At 34.8% G+C, this 19358-nt stretch overlaps 3 protein-coding genes across 6 annotated transcripts in view; 2 read left to right on the top strand and 1 right to left on the bottom strand.

Moving 5' to 3' along the window:
• The window catches only part of LOC100175234 (kinesin heavy chain), a gene marked incomplete in the record, with an annotated part of 14961 nt that extends 12071 nt beyond the window's left edge, over positions 1-2890 (top strand). The window contains 6 exon segments of one of the 2 annotated variants that reach the window (XM_026833785.1): positions 313-392; positions 481-571; positions 799-890; positions 1318-1331; positions 1501-1515; positions 1922-2890. In XM_026833785.1, the coding sequence (XP_026689586.1) occupies positions 313-392; positions 481-571; positions 799-890; positions 1318-1331; positions 1501-1515; positions 1922-1942 (313 nt within the window). 2 annotated transcript variants of the gene reach the window in all.
• Positions 2891-3479: 589 nt separating this feature from the next.
• Positions 3480-7872, top strand: LOC108949305. The gene is made up of 5 exons (XM_018811110.2): positions 3480-4574; positions 4666-4790; positions 6521-6687; positions 6739-6886; positions 6960-7872. Exons 1-5 carry the CDS (start codon positions 4519-4521, stop codon positions 7751-7753), a joined length of 1290 nt encoding a protein of 429 aa, XP_018666655.1. The 5' UTR covers positions 3480-4518; the 3' UTR covers positions 7754-7872.
• Positions 7873-8855: 983 nt separating this feature from the next.
• On the bottom strand, positions 8856-17393 carry LOC100183047 (sphingosine kinase 2). 3 transcript variants are annotated; one of them, XM_018811315.2, is made up of 11 exons: positions 17177-17386; positions 16855-16969; positions 16631-16743; positions 16106-16252; positions 15099-15193; positions 14899-15017; positions 10981-11151; positions 10545-10680; positions 10363-10484; positions 9912-10227; positions 8856-9638 (listed from the first exon to the last, which is right to left on the bottom strand). In XM_018811315.2, the coding sequence occupies exons 1-11, from the start codon at positions 17340-17342 to the stop codon at positions 9411-9413; spliced, it is 1728 nt and encodes a 575-aa protein (XP_018666860.1). In that variant the 5' UTR covers positions 17343-17386; the 3' UTR covers positions 8856-9410. The 3 variants fall into 3 exon arrangements, with proteins under 3 accessions (XP_018666860.1, XP_026689587.1, XP_018666861.1); XM_026833786.1 differs by lacking the exon at positions 16106-16252 and having other exon boundaries at positions 17177-17393; XM_018811316.2 differs by lacking the exons at positions 8856-9638; positions 9912-10227; positions 10363-10484; positions 10545-10680; positions 10981-11151 and adding an exon at positions 11334-12953 and having other exon boundaries at positions 17177-17382.
• Between the last annotated feature and the right edge of the window lie 1965 nt (positions 17394-19358).

Below are 19358 nucleotides of genomic sequence, written 5' to 3'. Positions count from 1 at the left end.
CTGAACACATTGCGTTTGTATTGAATTGAATGTAACTTACTTATCCTTGGGTAGCTGGAAAACGACAGTCGTTATCACACGTGTTGAATACCTCAAGCCAGCTTATGTTACTTTGTCACCCACAAAGTACAAAGTAACATACATGGTTACTTATAGGCTGGCACGAGGTGTATGAACACTTGTGTTATATTGACTGTTGTTTCCCAACCAAGCGAGAATAAACCATTCAAGGACTAAAACAAACAAGAATAAAACAAAGAATTTATGCTTTATTATTATTCTGTTAATTCATAGCATGCATAACAACTGTAGGTATCAACATGAGGTAGATAGAATCAAGGAAGCTGTTAGAGCAAAGAATATGACAAGACGAGGACATTCTGCACAGATCGGTAACTTTGGTTTTGATTTATTCAAATTAGAATTTTATGAAGATAACTTCACATAATTCTTTACTTTCACACAACTCTTCATTTCCAGCAAAACCGATCCGACCTGGACAGAATTCAACGCATGGATCGACCATCAGAGGTGGTGGACAACCTGTTATATCTATTCGTGGAGGTGGCAGGTAACAATGGAAAATACTTGTTGTCTGTTTTACATATAATCGCTTAAATCAAAAACATTGAAATGATCATTTTATTACAATGTAAGACAAAACTTTTGAAATAAAATATTGATTTTATACCAGATAAGTCGCTAAAGATTAATTTACATTATGGCTGGTAGCAGAAGTAACACAACATTATTACTATGTGCAAAATAATTTTCCTAAATCAATTTCAAATAAAACAGAAATCGCACTCCTACCACACAACGTTATGATGAAGGTGACGTTGATTCTTCTATAAAGAAAGGAATCCAATCTCCACCAACGGCTGTAGGAGGTAAGCATTCAATGTTAATGCAAACTTTTTTGTTAAAACTGCAATCGTTACAGAAAAGGCATGATATATTTTTTTCTTCGTAGTAAATTTCTATCCAAACGTATGTACATAGTAACCAGAGCTACCATTTAAGTGATATTACTTAATTTTATATATCTATTTAACAACATTAAGGATTGTATGATTAAAACAAGGAAAATATGGGAACTAACAGAAAAACCACACCAATAAAACATAATATAGATCAAATTTGTGCAATTTGTTTTAGAAGCAAATAAATTAATTTGTCGAAAGACTCGAAATTGGTAAGATTTTTTTTTGTATCAACTTATTATAACAAGCTCATACTTAGATATTATGGTGTGACCAACAACCATGGTAAGATGGTGGAATTTTCGTTTTTATTTACTTTATTTATTTTTTCCAGCTACAACAGCGCAGGTAATCTTTGAGAAAAATTTACTAAATTTTTCTCACAATGACTAAAATCACAAATTAGAATAATAAGCAATTAATCTTTCTGGTTAATTTGTTTCTTAATTAACATATGATCTAAACATAATTTTATTTCACATTTCATCTTAATAAACTTTTTTAATGCAAACATTAGCTTGGGAATAGAAAGGTATTATTTGTGTTTCTTATTCTTTTTAGTGATTTGTGTGTTTTACTTTTCTTTTGATTTGTTGTGTCTGTCTGTAACCAGGAATCACCCAGTAGTTTGGTAAAAACACAAATTTTCTTATTTTTCCTTTAAACATATTTACTATAATATTTTACTTGCAAAGTGTTTTTATCCTTTAATTATTTAACAGTCAATTAAAAAAAAAGTTTTTTTGATAAGCGTTAACTAAGTAAATTCAATTGATTTTTTTAAACACAGACTGTTTCATAGACAACACTATTATATAGACTAACATGTAATCATCACACACACAATCATACAGTTTATAGAATTCCGTAAATCTTGATATGCACAGGTTCTGTATTAAAATTTCCAAAGCCAACATTTCTTACTTTAGTCTTAACAGGATTCACATCCACTGAAGTAATGGAGATGAAAAAACTTCGTCAACAACAACTTGCAACTCAACAGAAACCTCCTCACCAACGATATGGTTATAACTCATGATGGGCAGTCTTCAACTTATTAGAAAATGTTCAGCAATCTTGGAATTTACTGCGAATTATTTCATTTATTTTCCCCCTTTATATAAGGGTTGGTGTGGTAGCACTTACTTGTGGTCCGTACAAAACAAATCGCAATTGAGAAGTTCCAAGCTTATTTATTTCCTCGCTGAATGCAGCATGGTTTGGATTCTTCTGTTTGTGATGTAGCAACATGTGCTGGTGCTGTACACGTAGCATGCAAATGTTGAAGCCTACAATATCAAAGTGTTATAAAACGACGTGCAACTAATTAACATATTTAATTAATAGGTAATCTAACCAACGTGTGATGCGACCACACGTACTTGTTGCAAGTGTATAGCTGGTAGCGACTTAAAGTGAGTGTATATTTAACACTGTATAATCACAATACGTTAATGCTTATGCACGTCATTGCTCCGCACCCCATACCCGGTCGTGTTGCCGATTATTTTCTTGAACTATGTTTCTTCACTCCCGAACCTCCGGTACGTTACGTTTACTATACCATGAAATATGCTGTACATAACATCCCCATGATATTACCGAACATTGGCATCAATGTATTCTCGTGCAATAATCGCGGTGATCAAAGTTTCGTAACCCCGGCACGAGTGGGTCGGTGAAGTCCGTATTGTCACTGCGTTGTTTGTAGTCGCATGAAGATAATTTGTGGTAATTGTGTTTCGAATGCATGACTGACTGATTATGTGAGTATTACCTATGATGTAGATACCGGTATTCGATTGGTTGGCTGGTTTTGTGTGTCGTGAATATTTCGTAAATTTTGCTGCTTTGTTACATTGGGCAGCGCTAGTTATGTATACTATAGAATAAATTTGTTGAATGTCCGGTTTTGTTTCACCGATAGTAGCTGCAAATAGTTCGTATAAATAGAGTCCCATATAGTAACGTGGTGGTCTAAGTATGAGTGTGAGGTTCTTTATAATCACAGTTTTAATTCAAAGGGGTAATTAGTATTACTGTGCACCTGGCAAAAATGTCTCCCAACTCATATACAGAGGGTGGGGGAAGATGGGACACCTTTAGTACATAATATCCAAATATCCTGATCGTGTTTTAAACAATTAACAACGGTCTGTAGAAGTCGTGGGATACGTTTTATAATTCTTTAAATTTTCTTCGTTAGCTACCACATGCAACGAGAACATAAAATGAAAGTTGTCCCATTTTCCCCCTCCTACTATATGCTACAAAACTATAAACATGGCGTATACATAAAAATACTGCGACCAGCTTTTGAGTTGTAGAGTATGCTTACACATAGCAAATATACACCTTTTCACGAAAGGGCAATTTGGGTGGAGTTTTATAAAGCTCCACCTAAGGGTAATGAGTTATCTCTGGTCCACAGATCTAATTAATATAGCCCGCCTTACAAGTCAGCTTAGTCAGATTCAACAGCGTTGTATTTATTTTATTAACATTCCGTGACGCAAACACTGTGCGTGCTTTTTTAAAAAGCTCTCATTTATATATTGTTCAGCACGATTCATCCTTCCGTAAATTAATCCGCTAACCCAATTAAAGGTTCTAACAAAAGTGTAATTAAACGACTCATTTGATTCAGTAGCCTCTGTTTCCAAAGTAACCCACGCTGAAGAATGGGATTCAGTTTTGTGATAAAAGCTTACCGTCCAATTCCAATAGATGTGTGTTGTTTTAAAACACGTCTGCAATTAAAGCAGCCACTCCTTCGGTTTGAAAGGGAGATGAGGAGGCGTTAGTGAAAACGAATGCTGTCAAGAGAAAGGGTTAAAAGTTCTCTCTATTCGGTGAACTGTAATTACAGACCACAGGTCGCTCTTACGCTTTCTTTATAAGGGTAATCTAAAAGTTATCTAAAGCTTTCGTGATCGACCTCATCCGACGAGAATGGCTTGGCGTTTCCTTAAACAATGGAGATACCACTGTATAAAGCACCAGCTTTAAATACCGCCCTTTTCTTGTAAGACTTTTGTTTTCGACATGTCAACACGATGTCAACTTTATGTACAATAGACCTTCACCAGCGACAGTTTAGCCAAAGGAAAGGATCAATATTTAATATATAAATATTAAATATAAATATTTTTTTTGCTTCAGTTTCAGTAATTTGTGGTCTTGGGCAAGGTCGCGTTTCCTAATTTGGTCTGTACTACCGGCTTAATGTGTAAATGTTTTCTTTGAATATTAAATCAGTTAACTTTATAGCTCGAAGAGTTTTGGAGCGCATAGATTTAAAAGTTAGATTATTTTCAATATTGTTATTACAGCGGCGCCGAACAACCGATCTGAACGATTTGTAAACACCGTTTAATGAAAAGATTTATTATTAAGTGCAATAAGTGTTTCGCCCTATTGTGTTGCAAAGTTTAGCATCTTTCCTTTAACAGTAAATTTTACAGTGCAGTTTAATATAGTAGCATAGTATTCTTACTTTTCCTAAAAATTACTAAGCATTGTCTTTTTTTTAATTATGGTTCATGTACGACCGTTGTCCGAAGGTTTAAGTTCGTCAGAAACAGCAACTCGGTAAGTATATTTCTTTAAGTAAAAAACGTGATATAATCACCCTATTTGGAAATTCTGTTTCCAATCTATTGTTACCACCTTTGAAATCTAGGTATTCCTCAAATGTGAAAAGTGGTAAAGGGCCTTCGGATTTTCCAGCTAGGACTCGGACAGTTTCATACGACAAGCACTATCTTTCACACACAGACACAACCGGCGGCGGCTTGGGAAATTCATGTAACGTTAATTATAGTAGGATGGAGAAAATGGGACACTTTGTCAGACAAGACTTTTTTTAATTTTTTATTTACGGACCCCTATTTAATGATAATCAAAAAAATAATGTTAAAGATTATTTTGACAATAATATCACGAATTGAAAAAAAGAAATATAAACATGAGGAAAATAGACATGAGTTAATAAGACTTTAATTTGGGATAAAAACAACAAATAATATCGTTTAAAAGTTATATATGTAATGTTTACATGACAAAGAAACTAGCACAGCCTGTTAGTTTCGGTAGGTTAACTACAAGTTGCAGAATAGTGTTAATATAAAATATTTAATTTGGTGTCCCATCTCCCCCCTATACTGTAGTTTTGTACGTTTGCATTGCCTAATTTTAAGGTTTGTTTTTAATTCAATAGTTTATATCTCAGGGGTGCTTCAAACATGATATACTGATATATAATAACAAAATAATAGGTGGAAAATATATTCGAAGTTTAATCATTTGCAATTGGTGATAATTTATAAGAAGTGGCTTGTGCCAAAAAACAGCGTAGCAATACCCAATTTGTAGCAAAAATGTAAACATTATTAATACTTGTTAGCAATTTTCTGTTAACACAAGTCTATAGGCGTAGGATATATGTTTGAACAGTGCCCGTTGTCGTTCACACAATATCAGTTTTCATACAATAATAAGTATAGTAGAATGGGGGAGGGCGGGACATCTTTAGCACATAATATCCATATATCCTGATCGTGTTTTAAATAATTAACAGCACGTTATGAGAGTTGCAGACATACGGTTTTATATTTTTTGGAATGTTCTTTTTTTACTACTAAATGGAACAGGAAAATAGGATGAAAAGTTGTCCCATCTTCCCCCACACTACTATATGTTAAAAACTGTAGCAATGAATGAATGTAACTTACTTTATCCTCGCGCGACCGGAAAATGACAGTCATTATAACACGGATCTTCAGACACTTCGTGCCAGCTTACGAGTTACCTTGTATGTTACTTTGTGAGTAATTATTTTTTTAGAGTTTTTTTTACATTTTAATGTGTGGCTGATAATTTGGACAACCTATTAGTGACCACTAAGTTGGAGCGATTGTCGTTAAGTGTCTTGCCAAAGACATATACACCCCCGATGGTAGCAGCGACGATCCTTGAATTCAATACCTCTGGGTTACAGGTATAGGCGCGCCGCTTTGCCCCCGTACAAGAGAAAAATAGGGGAGGGCAAAAGATAAAATGTTTAAACTAGATTTTCAATGCGTACGATATTATTTCGTGATATATACGTGTATTCCTATTAACAAGTTCACTTATAATCAAAATTAACAAGGATTTTGAACTGTACCGTTCTACACTGTGTTTTCGACTTAGTAAAATTACACCTGTTGTGCAAATTGCTAAATAACTCCCCGTGTGTTTTTTAATATATATTTTTAGATTGTTGTCAATTAATAAATGTAAAATAGTACTAATTCGTGGTATTACACAAAACGGGGCCTATATTTTGAATTTGAAAATATTGAGCAATATGTGCTTAAGTGTTCCATCTTTTCCCACTGTTATTATATAAAAATTGTACACGCAAATATAAAACCATTTGGTAGCGAATACTTCGCAACCAATGTTGTAGCGAATAAACAGCATCCGACATTAAGATTACAAGTTTTTCGTTGGGTTTATAAATTCTCCCACTCAACATAACAGCTTTGTTATAGACCCACATCAGAAAGAATTTGCGTGGAACCTGCTGTTTCTAAAACAAAGTTGGGGAATAGGAAAGAATGCACCACACGCTAATAAAAAGGCACATGAAAGGCAAACTACTGTAGGAAGTTTAAAGAATCTAAAAAGTTCTCACCACCCAACACGTGCGACATCTGAGGTAAATTAAATGCCAACTTTAACTGATTTATATTAAGTACCATGAATACAGGCCAAAAGTGAATCCAACGTTACGTTGCCACCCTTGAAACGCGAAACTAAATTAAGTATTTCGGTTTCACGAAGAGACAGAAAACGAAGACTAACAGTATCGGATGGTTCACGAGCTACATTAGATTCCATCCCAGAAAATGAACCATGTAAGTCAGCCCTTAACTCTTTGACCATTCGAATATATATTTACTTCATTTACATATAATATTTGATACCCAGTGACTTCTTTACGAAGCAATACAACGGACGGTCAACTGCGTAAATCAGAAAGGCTTAAGCGATATGAGAGCAAATACTCTACAATGTCATCACGACAGAAAAAGAGAGCGAGTTCTCGGTCTGAAAGTCAGAGTAGCTGCAAATCTACATCAACTTCTGTTAGATCTGGCGCCATATCGGAACTAAATTCATTCGATGGCGGTTCTTCATGCCCCACAGCATCACGTGGGTCATCTTCGTTTTACGGAACTCGATCCATGAACGAGAGCAGTTTGTCCGGCTCCACAAGGTGGGACGAGCACGAGGGCCGGCCATTTCATGATAAAATGTCAAACAACAAAACACGTGGACAGTCAGTTGTGAATTGCACAATCAAACCTGAAACTCTGCAGAAGTTGGTCAGGGCAGTGTCGGAACCAACACGGAACTCAGCTCCACACCTCGAATCACCGGGTGTGTCTTATTCCTTTAATCGGAGTTTGCAAATGGGTCGACATCAACCTTTCACCAACCTAAACTTTGCTGTGGAAGACTCGGCAAGCAAGGCTCGGCTTCGGTCGTCGCTCTATAAACCTGAAGCTGATTTGAGAAGGCCAACAATCTTTCGCAGTAACAAAGAAAAAGGGAAATCGTCGAAATTGTTTAACCCAAAGGTACATGGTGATATTACTCGTTACAAGATGGTACACCGCCATGCGCATAAGGGTCCGCCGGATTCGCTTATTCCAACGAAGTGGGTTGCCAGCAACAGCAAGACAAATGGACCTTGGGCAAAATACGAAACCACATTTTAGTTGTGTGTATAACAATGATGGTGTTTTTATTATTCGTTTATTGCCCTTTCGTGTTGCGTTTACTAAACTAAGTTTATCAAGTTAAGCAGCAGCTCTCATTGCAGTATAACAACAAATATGTCTCTTTTTATATTGGTAAATGTTCTGCACCAGATATAAACTTTGTTGGTTACAGTTAGTGCGCGTCACTGATCCGGAGACGTTGGTCTGCGGTAATTAATGGTTTTCGTGGAGAAAATAACTCGATCTTTCAGCACGTTTATGTACCTGTTTATAACTTACTTTCGTTGTGCAGTACGTGGTGTAACTTGATGTTATTGTAAGCGTAAAGTTGTAACAAATTATACTAAGAATCGTTCTTTAACGACACCTAAAGTATAATTTAGTCTAAATTAGCAAATATCCTAAATAGTCAAAATAACATGTAAAAGGGAAAGAATAGTATAAATGTAACGGTCTATGAGGGGCGTGTCCTAGGTCGCCCCGCGACAGGTCACACGAGGGTTGCATATTAATGAAAACCCGTACGTTGGTTTGTAGTGAACGAATTTATTTGGTACGATGGTGGGTACGTTCATACGTAGTAACCTGCAACTTGTAGTTAACCTACCGAAACTACAACTATAGTTTTATGAGAAAAAAACAAACTGTGCTGAATATTTCATCTTGTTTTATTAAACTTCGATTCTGGATTGATGATGCAAAAAATCCCGCCAGTTCCAGTTTTAATTAGACAGTGAGAGTACTGACATATAATACTGTAACATTGTTGACTGTTATCAAATGGTTTTTTTTACAAAAAGATTTTAAAATTAATGACTAATATTTGGCCTAGTCCCATCTTCCCCTAACTTAATATATGATGGTATGGTAAAAATAATGTATGAATTATGATAAATGGTACTAAGGTATTAATAAGTGTTTTAATTGTCTTTGCTTGAATTGTAATTAATATAGGCGTCCATCGTTCTGTGGATTCTTTATCTCACTAACACGCATAATCACAATTTTCCAGACATAAGTCGTGTTTGGAACAAATTAAAATGTCTCGAGTTCGATTTTCGTCCAGCATAACAAATATTCGAAACATTATTCCCAAAAATCACAATACAAAGGGTATGACAATTTAATTATACAGTTTGTGGGAAATAGCTTACATTTCACAGTTACGTGTTCTTAGAATAGGTTACCTTAAATGTTTTACACCAGTAACATGTAGCACCACACATATTGTTCACCACAAGTCACAACAATAGTACATTTAAAGGATTTGTTTTTAGCAACCGAAGAAATGATGTTATTTACAAAGTTAATATTACACATTCAAGACAAACCCTCATATTAAGGTAGTTAAATATAGAACACAAATATATAAAGCAACTTTAACAGTAATACCTAATCTATTATGACTATAAAAATTAGCATTTTTACAACAATTACAAAAATAAAATATAAGAGTAACAGAATGTAAAATTGACCAATAAAATATAAAACACATCTATAACAGTGATTTGAATACTAAAATTAGTTAAATTACGTGAACAGTGATTTTTGAATTCACTTATATTAAGCGCATTAATGTTAAATAGGTTATAGGAATCACAACATCAGCAGCATGTGCGTCATAAGATTTGGTGGCAACTAAAAACGTTGCTGTTTAAGGGTGGCCCACGCTGCATATTACATGTGCCTTCAGATCTGTACATTGACCTTGTAATGGTTCATGTGGAATCAGTTCTCCGTCCACAGTCATATAACCAGTATGAGAGCAGAAGGGCTCAAGACGAAAAGCTTTGCAAGGAATCACCATTACGTGTTGTCCTCCCTCTGTGAGGTGAGAACCGTCCTCAAATCCCAGCAATACTTGCGCTAGCTTCATTTTGCTCTGTCAACATATTTTTTTAAGAAATACGCATAGACTTTTACATTAAAAACAGTTTTGATGTGTTTTAGACAGTTGAATTAATAAGACTGCGTAAAACAAGTTGAATTTTGAAAACCTAAGTACTTCAAATGCCGTCTGTACATCTATTTTTGAGCAGCTTGCAGGAATTTTTATGATTACTTTGCCGATAGTAAACATGAAATAGAATTTGTTTTGACTATAAAAATATTAAAGCATTGTATTATGCTTTACAGTACACACTGTTGCTCTTACCACTGTTGATTTCAAGCAATACAAATAAATAACTTTATCTTCCATCTTAGAAGCCGGCATAGCAAGCATATCATGTCCAATATGTGATAGATATACCGGCATGATCCACACAAAGTTATCTTCTAACGATACCCAACCTTCAGGCAACGGTTCATTCAAACTTTTCAAATGTTTATGTGATGGGGTGACAGGTTTTACTTGCAACTTTTTGGGGGTTGTACTATCTGTGTGTTTGATGATGGCTGCATCATCTGTTGTTTCATAATTGTCACATAGACCTTTTTGCTTTGACATGTTTCTGTTCATGCAGGCACCCCTGAAATAAAAATAAAGATTAAAATTAAAATAATAAAGTCAATTTATGCAGCAACCTTAATTAGCCAACAACAGGAATAAAAAATATATATTTAAATGGAATAAACTCATCTGTATTGACTATTTGTTCACTTACGCATCACCACTCTCTTTGCAAAAACTTGTTCCATTTGCGTTGCTATAGTTGGTGTTGCGTTGAGCTGTAGTCATAATTGCCGAATCTGATTTGACTGAGTTGTTTACTGATAGCAGAGAATTCTGCAACAAAGGTATTAATGAGTAGTGCGTACTTTTTCAGTATTTTTAACATGTACTTACTTGGTGTTGTGTTTTATGGTTTAAAGAAAACATGTCAACATCATCATGTGGTAAATAAGATATCATTCCATGATATTTGCGAAGGTTTGCAACACGAACAGCACAGCCGACTGTAAATCTTGCTTTACCAAGATTTCTAATATTTAAAAAAATAGTCTTGTTGTCAAACATTTTGTTGTTACTGGTTTCTAACTTTTGTGCAAAGTTTACATGAACTAAAACCAACCATAACATACCTGACTTGGTGGTAAAACAACATTTCTTAATACACCATGTGAACACTAAACTGAATTATAATTGATATTGCGGAGTCACCTTTTAATATTTAACATTAAACCTCAGGGTCCAATATAGTTCTATCACAATTTCACCCTAATTAATTCTTGTTTATTTTATCTTGTTCAACTCTTCAGTAGCTAGCGGACATAAATCTTACCTGTATTTTTCACTTTCAATATCAACATCTGCAACAAACCCCCAACCAAAGTTAAGGAATGAGTAGAATGTTCGATCCCCCATCTCAGCTTGCATTAACGACATTTCCCTCCATCTTCCTCTGCTAATTTCAAACATACTGTCCCTCACGATGTTAGATGACACCTCCTGACTGCAATGTTAAAGTAAAGGTGTGTTGTTTGTAATTAACAATTATGATAAAACACAAGATATGTTCTAGCCACAATGCTAGAAGATTCGTTCCTAACCCTTAAAATGCAGAAAACAAAATGACTTTTCTGACTTAGACCTGTTTAGAAGCCTCTTGAGCCATTAACACAAACACTTAATTTGTGAACTTTTATGACTGATGAAAATGTAATTTACAAGTTAAAGGAACAAGGAATCTAACTTCAAACAATAATAAGATCAACAATACGCTTCACCACAATTAGTTTATTTAATAATTTAACTAAATTTAAAATTTCATTTAATACTGTTAAGTATACCAGTAAAACACAACTGTTGCTTGAAGCAACTATTTTATAACCTCATGGAATGTAGGAAGTACATGTTGGCAGTCTCTATATATATTGGCATTGTATCTTATGTTTTCAGGTGCAGGAATAGGAGGACAAAATGTTGGTAAATAATGATGCAAAGCACATCCCAACAACTGCATAGCCACGCTTTGTTTTAAAGTTGACAAATGTGTTGTGACAGCTTTAATTATTCAAATATGCAGCAATTCATCAATGACAAGCTTCATAGCAGCATTTATCACATCCATGACAGCTCAAGATAATGGTAACAAACAGATGGGAAAAAGTGAATTAGAATGGTTACACTTTGGGCAAATATTTAAACATACATAAATGTTAGTGGTGGTTGTGAACATGACAAAGACAGTTGGTAACCGGGTTGCCTTTCAGCATTAAGTTAGTAAATGATACACAGATTGCATATAAATTAAGATGCAGGAGGAATCAGTGGTGCATTAGAATCCAAATGTAACAACTTAACCGTAACATTTGTACAAAAACATGGTTCAAACATTTTATTAAAAATTGTAATGAAAAAACTACTAAAGAAATAATTTATAAAATAATTAAATTGTGCATTTAACATAAAAAGGTACAGTATAATGTGTTTAAGCTATGGTTGTATCGTTATTACGCAGTGCTGAATATTCTACCTAGTGCATGGTGTACTTGACATTGTAGCGGACCAAAAGGCACTTTCTCTCCATCCAGAGTAATCTTACATTGATTCGACTCCGGGCTGATTCGAAAAGCTGAACAAAGTTGAACTTCCTTGTGTCCACTGGGGTCATCCACGATACCTGATCCATCCTCCAATGCTCCCCACAACTTTATCAAAGTTCGCCTGTTCATCCCAGACCTCATCATTGCTACTTGGATTGTACCGTCTCCGAATTTGAGATTTTTATGAATCATTGCATCCTGGGAGAGATGGCTCAGGTTGATCCCACTGACCATCAAATACTCTCCTGTCTCCTCCCTCCAGCTCTTTGGAAGAGGTTGATTCAGAGGAGCAAGAAGATCATTATGTAACGGAGGGGAGGTATCTCCAGCTGCTAAGTTACGATTATTTGCAGCTGGTTCTACTGATTGCTTTGATTGTGAAGTGGTTTCATTGTTTTCACAATTAACAGAAGGTGGTTTCCCCATTGGTAAATAACTAACATTTATTTTGTAACTTCTAAATGTAAGAACACGCAAGACTCCATATAACGCTGTCCTAAATCCTTCCCCAAATTTCCGCAAGTGTTCACTGTCGATGTCAACGTCAGCGATAAGTCCAACCACTACACCAAGTACCCCGTATGTCACCGTTGTTTCAAGCGGATTGTTTTGACTGATGGTTTCAATGGCCATTATATCAAGATCTTTCGCAGCACCACGACATATATGGAAGACAGATGATGTAGTTGAAGAAGGAACCGGGTGTAAGCTGTGTAACATAATAATATAAATAATCTTAACAAAGGTTTAAAGAATATGAGTAATTTCTGAATCATATGCAACTAAACTGCAATTGATCTAGATATTTAAACAATTATTTGAAGCCATAGAAGGATTTTAAGATGGAATACTTTGATATACCATAAAGACTAGATGATATATATTCATACAGAAAGTGTTCGGTGCAAACAATTACTGACAATTAAACTTTTAGAGCGTGAAACACTGAAGTAAAGTTAAGCGTTCCGCGAAAATTATTGGGAAGCATCACGATGACGCAAAAATTGACACCAAATGCAATGCCGAAGAATATGTTGTTTAAAGTTTCTAGTATCTTTTGTTTAGGGTCTTACTTTGATAAACATTAAACATATGTTACTGAATTACCAGCCAGCAAAGAATATAAAAGAGGTAGTGGTAAAGTAAGGATAAACCGGACTGACTGAATATTCTCACATGTAAGTAGTCAATATCATAGTTTCATAATAAGTGTACAAATCTTAAAAAGTGATAAAAAACCTGATATAACTGCATCAAAATCCTATAAAAACACCATTATTATTATATATTAACAGTTTTATAGATCAGATAACCCTGCTACTGTATAAAGTTGGTTTCAATTTATGACATCAAATAAGGCAAACCTATTGAATGCTTTGTTGTATATATATAACGTGTCTATTTTTAGAAAGTAAGATTATCTAAGTTTGTTTGCAGTTGGTTAATTTACATTTTGTTAAATATCTGGTCTTTTCAAAATTCTGTGTGGCACATATCAATTTTTTTCAAACTTTTTATGACTGTAATCCAACTGCTAATGGAGAATTCACAAAAAATATTAAGAATAAGCTTAATCCAAAGTACCGATATTTTTGCGGTATTAAGTTTATGGTAAACATTTGTCCATTGAGCTTCTAGTTTTAAGGTCGAAAAAACATTGTCACAGCTCACAGTAGCTTTTTAGAAACAAAACAAAAATATATTTTTAAACATTTTAAATAATTTAAAGTAAACATGGAATTTCCCAACTACAATTAGATAGACGTTGCAAATTTTAATCACGAATTAATTTAAATCTGCCCTGCAGCGATTTATGAATAGCTGAGGGATACCAATTTTGTTTGCCGAAACAAAGTAACATGAGCTAAGCTGTGTTTAATTTACGATGTGCCTACACCAGAAGAGCGCGTTACTAACATGAAATAAGTTGTTACATATCCAGTTTAGCCCATATGATATAGCACTTAACTTGCTAAAGATGCCAATCTGCGCTTAATTACTGTGTGTGAATTGCGAAATAAAACTTTATAAAAGTACAGAAAATAAATTATAATGTTGCATGATTTTCTGCAAATAAACATGCAATAATAAGTTGGTCTCACCTGAAAAAGCATGACCAGCAATGAAGCAATCTTGGCCAATTAATATATATAGTAAACTTGTGGCTCATTTCCTATTAATATCTTAGCAACAAATGGCGCTTATTGTTGCCAAGCAAGTAACGCACCATATATAGTAAACTTCTGTGCGTTGTCTCTTAATGTCGTAAGACACGTAATGATCATTTATCTGACTGTACATCTACATCAAGTCTTCAACAAGCGTGACCCATAACAGTAATTAATGTGCCCCCAACTTAGATGCTGCATATCAATCATGCAACATATTAATCCATGGTTGATAAACCCTCTTGTACAATAGTACAACTACAAACTATTTTGTGACATCTGAAATATAAATTTTTAATAACTAAACTACCCACAATCTGTTGTAGGGGGTGGTCTTTTCATCATTTTCAAACTAGAGTCTCTAACTATGGCATAATGTTATTGAGACATGCTCCACACCAAGTAGAAACACCACTACACACCAGAGATACCACACATAACAGAAAGAGATTGAAGTGAAATGTTTGGTTTGTTGCACAAACTCACCCTGTTGAGGCATAGATAACTGAGGCAGCAAGGGCGTTACCGGATCCACCTGGAACAATTCCAATTGGGGTTTTTATCGCTGTCTTCCAATCTTTCCTCTCCATCAAACCATTTATTACCTTTATGAAGTAGTTACTTATTATTATGTTGACAGAAATCAAACAGAGTTACTAAATCAATAAGTGTTTCAGAGAATTTACCTCATGAACTAAGCCATCACCAGAAACAATAATTATGCCATCACAATCACTGAGGTTTACTTCTTTTACCATTTCCTTAGCATGACCAGCATATTCTGCAACACAAATTTAATAAATGATTCAGATATATTTATAATTAAAAAGAGGATTAATAAAATATGTAACAGCAATTGGGCTAAGGAGCCAACTTTGACTCAAGTTCAATGTCTATTATAGGAGCATACCAACAGAAAATCAAAATTTGTGTATAGATAAATATGCGCAAATGTACCCTAAAGGTAGGTTTTTAGTTGGTATGCCCCTTTAAATGATTGGCTATAAGACCTCACACACCACACCGATATAGCAGTAACAAGAACAACTTTTTAACTTATCTGCAAGATTTAAATTTAATGATGAAAATAAATCTGCGTCTTTTTCGTTGGGTTTACATTTTTTAATCAATAAATTTTTACTTAACATGCTCTCCTAATATGCTTTAATCCACGTTTTAATCAATCATTATTATGAAGCAAACAATTCAAACAGTCAATCGAACATTGAGCAAAACATTACAGTGTTAAATTTCGTGGTGCAAAACGGTCCTAGTAGAAACTCTAATTAAATTCACGTTTCTGCTTACACGATTTAATTAATTAAATGTTATTATTTCCTGATAAATGAAATGCCAGCATTAATTATAAAACCAAAACAAGCGTTAACATGTAATTTAATTAGGTTTTAAAGAATATTTTCTGAAAATAGTAAGCTGCAGTATTACTGGCATTTCAAAATTCTACTCATAAATCAATCTCGCAAAACAGATTATTAAAAGGAGCCCCATTTTGCAATTGTTTGTATTGTTTTCGTTGGGTTAGCATTAAAGCCACTATGTCACAATCCTCACTATTATTATTCAATGACACAGATATTGCGTAACAATGTTGGAATCACTTCCAGTATATTCACAGTTATCGTGTGAGTAATGCCTCCTGTATATGTTTCCTTCACCTAATTACGAGTCTTACTTGTTTTAATCATTTTATGTTTTACTTCAGCTTCCGCCAACATTGAGCGAACTGGTCCATTGTACATCTCTACTGCTTTACCCTGTCCACTGAATGGGTTGACATATACTATGTATCGCCTCGAAGGTAATTCTACCACAGATTCAACTGACACAGAAAACAAATAATCAGTTTTGGTGGCCCTTCCCAAATAAAAAATTATTTTTCAGTTAATCAATTCTTCTATATTTAAAAAATTGACATGGCAATATGAGAAGAAGTAGGTACACAATTTTTGCTAGGTGGTGATGACAAATTTGTTTTTTTTCTTATGTGGGGTGCTGTTTGTTTGAAAGCTATACAAGGGTACCGAATGTAGGAAAGGTGTTCTTACTGGTGTTTTATATATTTATAAATGTATTTTTATTATTTAAGTAATTTGTTTTATACACTATTTCACATATTTTACTGAATTAACAATGTAGTTAAAAAACTAGTTCTATTTTAACCATATCAAATATAGAAACATATTAATCAATGCAATACCTTCCGATTTTGTGACAGTTTTTCCTGATATTAAATACTTGATAACACATTTCCATTTTTCTGCGATTTCTTTGTTATTGTTTCTGTCCTTGCTTGAAATAATACCCAGTGACCTACAGTTGAACAAAAAAACACAGTAAATTTACTAAAATAAACCAACAACAAAAACTTATCTTAAAATAACCAAATTAAACAAATCTTAAATAAAACATGCAAAGTATTACCTTGTGATTCTGTGCCTTATCATTCCCTTAAACAACTTCTTTTTTAAAGGATAGGAAAATATGCAGAGGTACCAATCACAACCTGTGGTGTGGTTTCCCTCCAGTACATGACAACCTATGAATATGTTACTGTGAAACAATTATGATATGTATACATATAAGTCCTTTTTTTATCGCAATCATGTTATTTGACAATTTAATCAAAAGTAAATTAAAACAATAAATTTAATATCAGGCTTCATTAAAATAAAACTATGTAGAAAAAACTCAACAAAAACTAAATAAAAACTACAGTCCTAACAAAATTAACAACTGAATTTACCTATTACATCGTCCAATGATATTTTTTCAGTATATTTATTCTTGTCCTGGTCAATTTCTATTATGACTTCTTTATTTGTAAGTGTAACCTGTGCAGTGGTTTTCTTAGGATACAAGACGAACAGCGATGACAACAGCGTTGTTGTATTTCTATCATCTCCCGTCATTTTCTAACATGGAAAAGTACTGTAGATTAGAAGCAATATATATGTATGTTAATTTAATTCGGTAAAGAAATACAAATTGAAATACTGCGCCATGGTAAAGTGTCTCTTCGCTGCGCTACCATTGTGGGGGCATGATCTCCTTGGGCAAACACTTAACAATTGCTTCAACCCTGTGGTCATTAATGGGTTGTCTAAATTGTCAACCATAGAATACAGTCAAGCAAAAAATCATGGTAACTTGTAGCTGACACCAGGTGTCTAAGACAGAACACCAGTGTTATAATAACCACTGTCATTTCCGGCCACGCAAGGCTAAAGCAAGTTACGTTTATTCATTTTTTTAATTAATTAGCACGTCGTCATTGTTTTAAGTTATCCGTCATATTAACGTGTCCTCGACGTTGCCGCACAATACGAGTTACATAAACTGACAACTCAAGCCTCGTCTGATCTGCGTTTGTACGTCTTTAAGACGTTAGTTGTGCATGACGCTTGGTCACGAAGTCACAAAAAAGAAACACGAAGCACATTGTTACGTCTACCGTTAAAGCCAAACCCCCACCAATTCAAAGAACTTAGAAAAATTGCACTCAGTGCGGTAGAAACTAAACATCCGAAAGTCCGGCTGCTTTTTTCTTAAGTTCTCTCGTGCAATTCTGACGCACGGCTTTGTGTGGCTGTGACGCCATCATTCAACCCGTATATACTCTCTCACAGCATATTAGCAGGGCAAAGAAAGAATGTTTAAACTTGAGTTTCGTTTAATATTATTTCGTGGTATTTACGTATGTTTCCAATAATTAAATTCTGAAATTTAACAAGGATTATACGTTTTTCCGTCTTACTCTGTGTGTATTTGAATTGGTAAACCTATTGTGAAAATCATTAAATAACTCCTGGTGTGTTTTAATATATTTTTGAATTGCTGCCAATTTATAACGGTATGATATTATGATGGCAAGTACCGCAAGTACCGCAAGTACCGCAAGTACCGCAAGTACCGCAAGTACCGCAAGTACCGCAAGTACCGCAAGTACCGCAAGTACCGCAAGTACCGCAAGTACCGCAAGTACCGCAAGTACCGCAAGTACCGCAAGTACCGCAAGTACCGCAAGTACCCGCTTGTACAGCATGTACAGATTGTACAGATTGTACAGATTGTACAGATTGTACAGATTGTACAGATTGTACAGATTGTACAGATTGTACAGATTGTACAGATTGTACAGATTGTACAGATTGTACAGATTGTACAGATTGTACAGATTGTACAGATTGTACAGATTGTACAGATTGTACAGATTGTACAGATTGTACAGATTGTACAGATTGTACAGATTGTACAGATTGTACAGATTGTACAGATTGTACAGATTGTACAGATTGTACAGATTGTACAGATTGTACAGATTGTACAGATTGTACAGATTGTACCGCATGTACCCGCTTGTACAGCATGTACCGCATGTACCCGCTTGTATCGCATGTACCCGCTTGTATCGCATGTACCCGCTTGTATCGCATGTACCCGCTTGTACAGCATGTACCGCATGTACCCGTTTGTACAGCATGTACCCGCTTGTACAGCATGTACCCGCTTGTACCACATGTACCCGCTTGTACAGCAAGTACCGCATGTACCCGTTTGTACCGCATGTACCCGCTTGTACCACATGTACCCGCTTGTACAGCATGTACCAGCTTGTACAGCATGTACCCGCTTGTACAGCATGTACCGGCGGCCATTATTATCGTTATCGTAACTGAGTTCCTACATACACAATAAAAGCTTCTTTAACGCCACGCCTGAAAATCAGCGTCATAATGCAGGAACCAGACTTATCCGCCAGAGTCAAAATATAAACATTTGGTGTCCATAATTTCAAACTGCTCGTATTTGAAATGATCGAATGTAATGAAAGGTTATGCCCATATCTGGAATGATAAATTCATAAGAGCTACACTAACCAGCACACTGTTGCTTAAATAGGAAAGCTTTATGTTATCATTAATATA

Source organism: Ciona intestinalis, chromosome 3 (genome assembly GCF_000224145.3).
Source record: "Ciona intestinalis chromosome 3, KH, whole genome shotgun sequence".
In the NCBI taxonomy this organism is placed as follows: domain Eukaryota; kingdom Metazoa; phylum Chordata; class Ascidiacea; order Phlebobranchia; family Cionidae; genus Ciona; species Ciona intestinalis.
The sequence above is the reverse complement of the archived record's forward strand: the minus strand, read 5'-3'. Positions and strand labels throughout refer to the sequence as shown.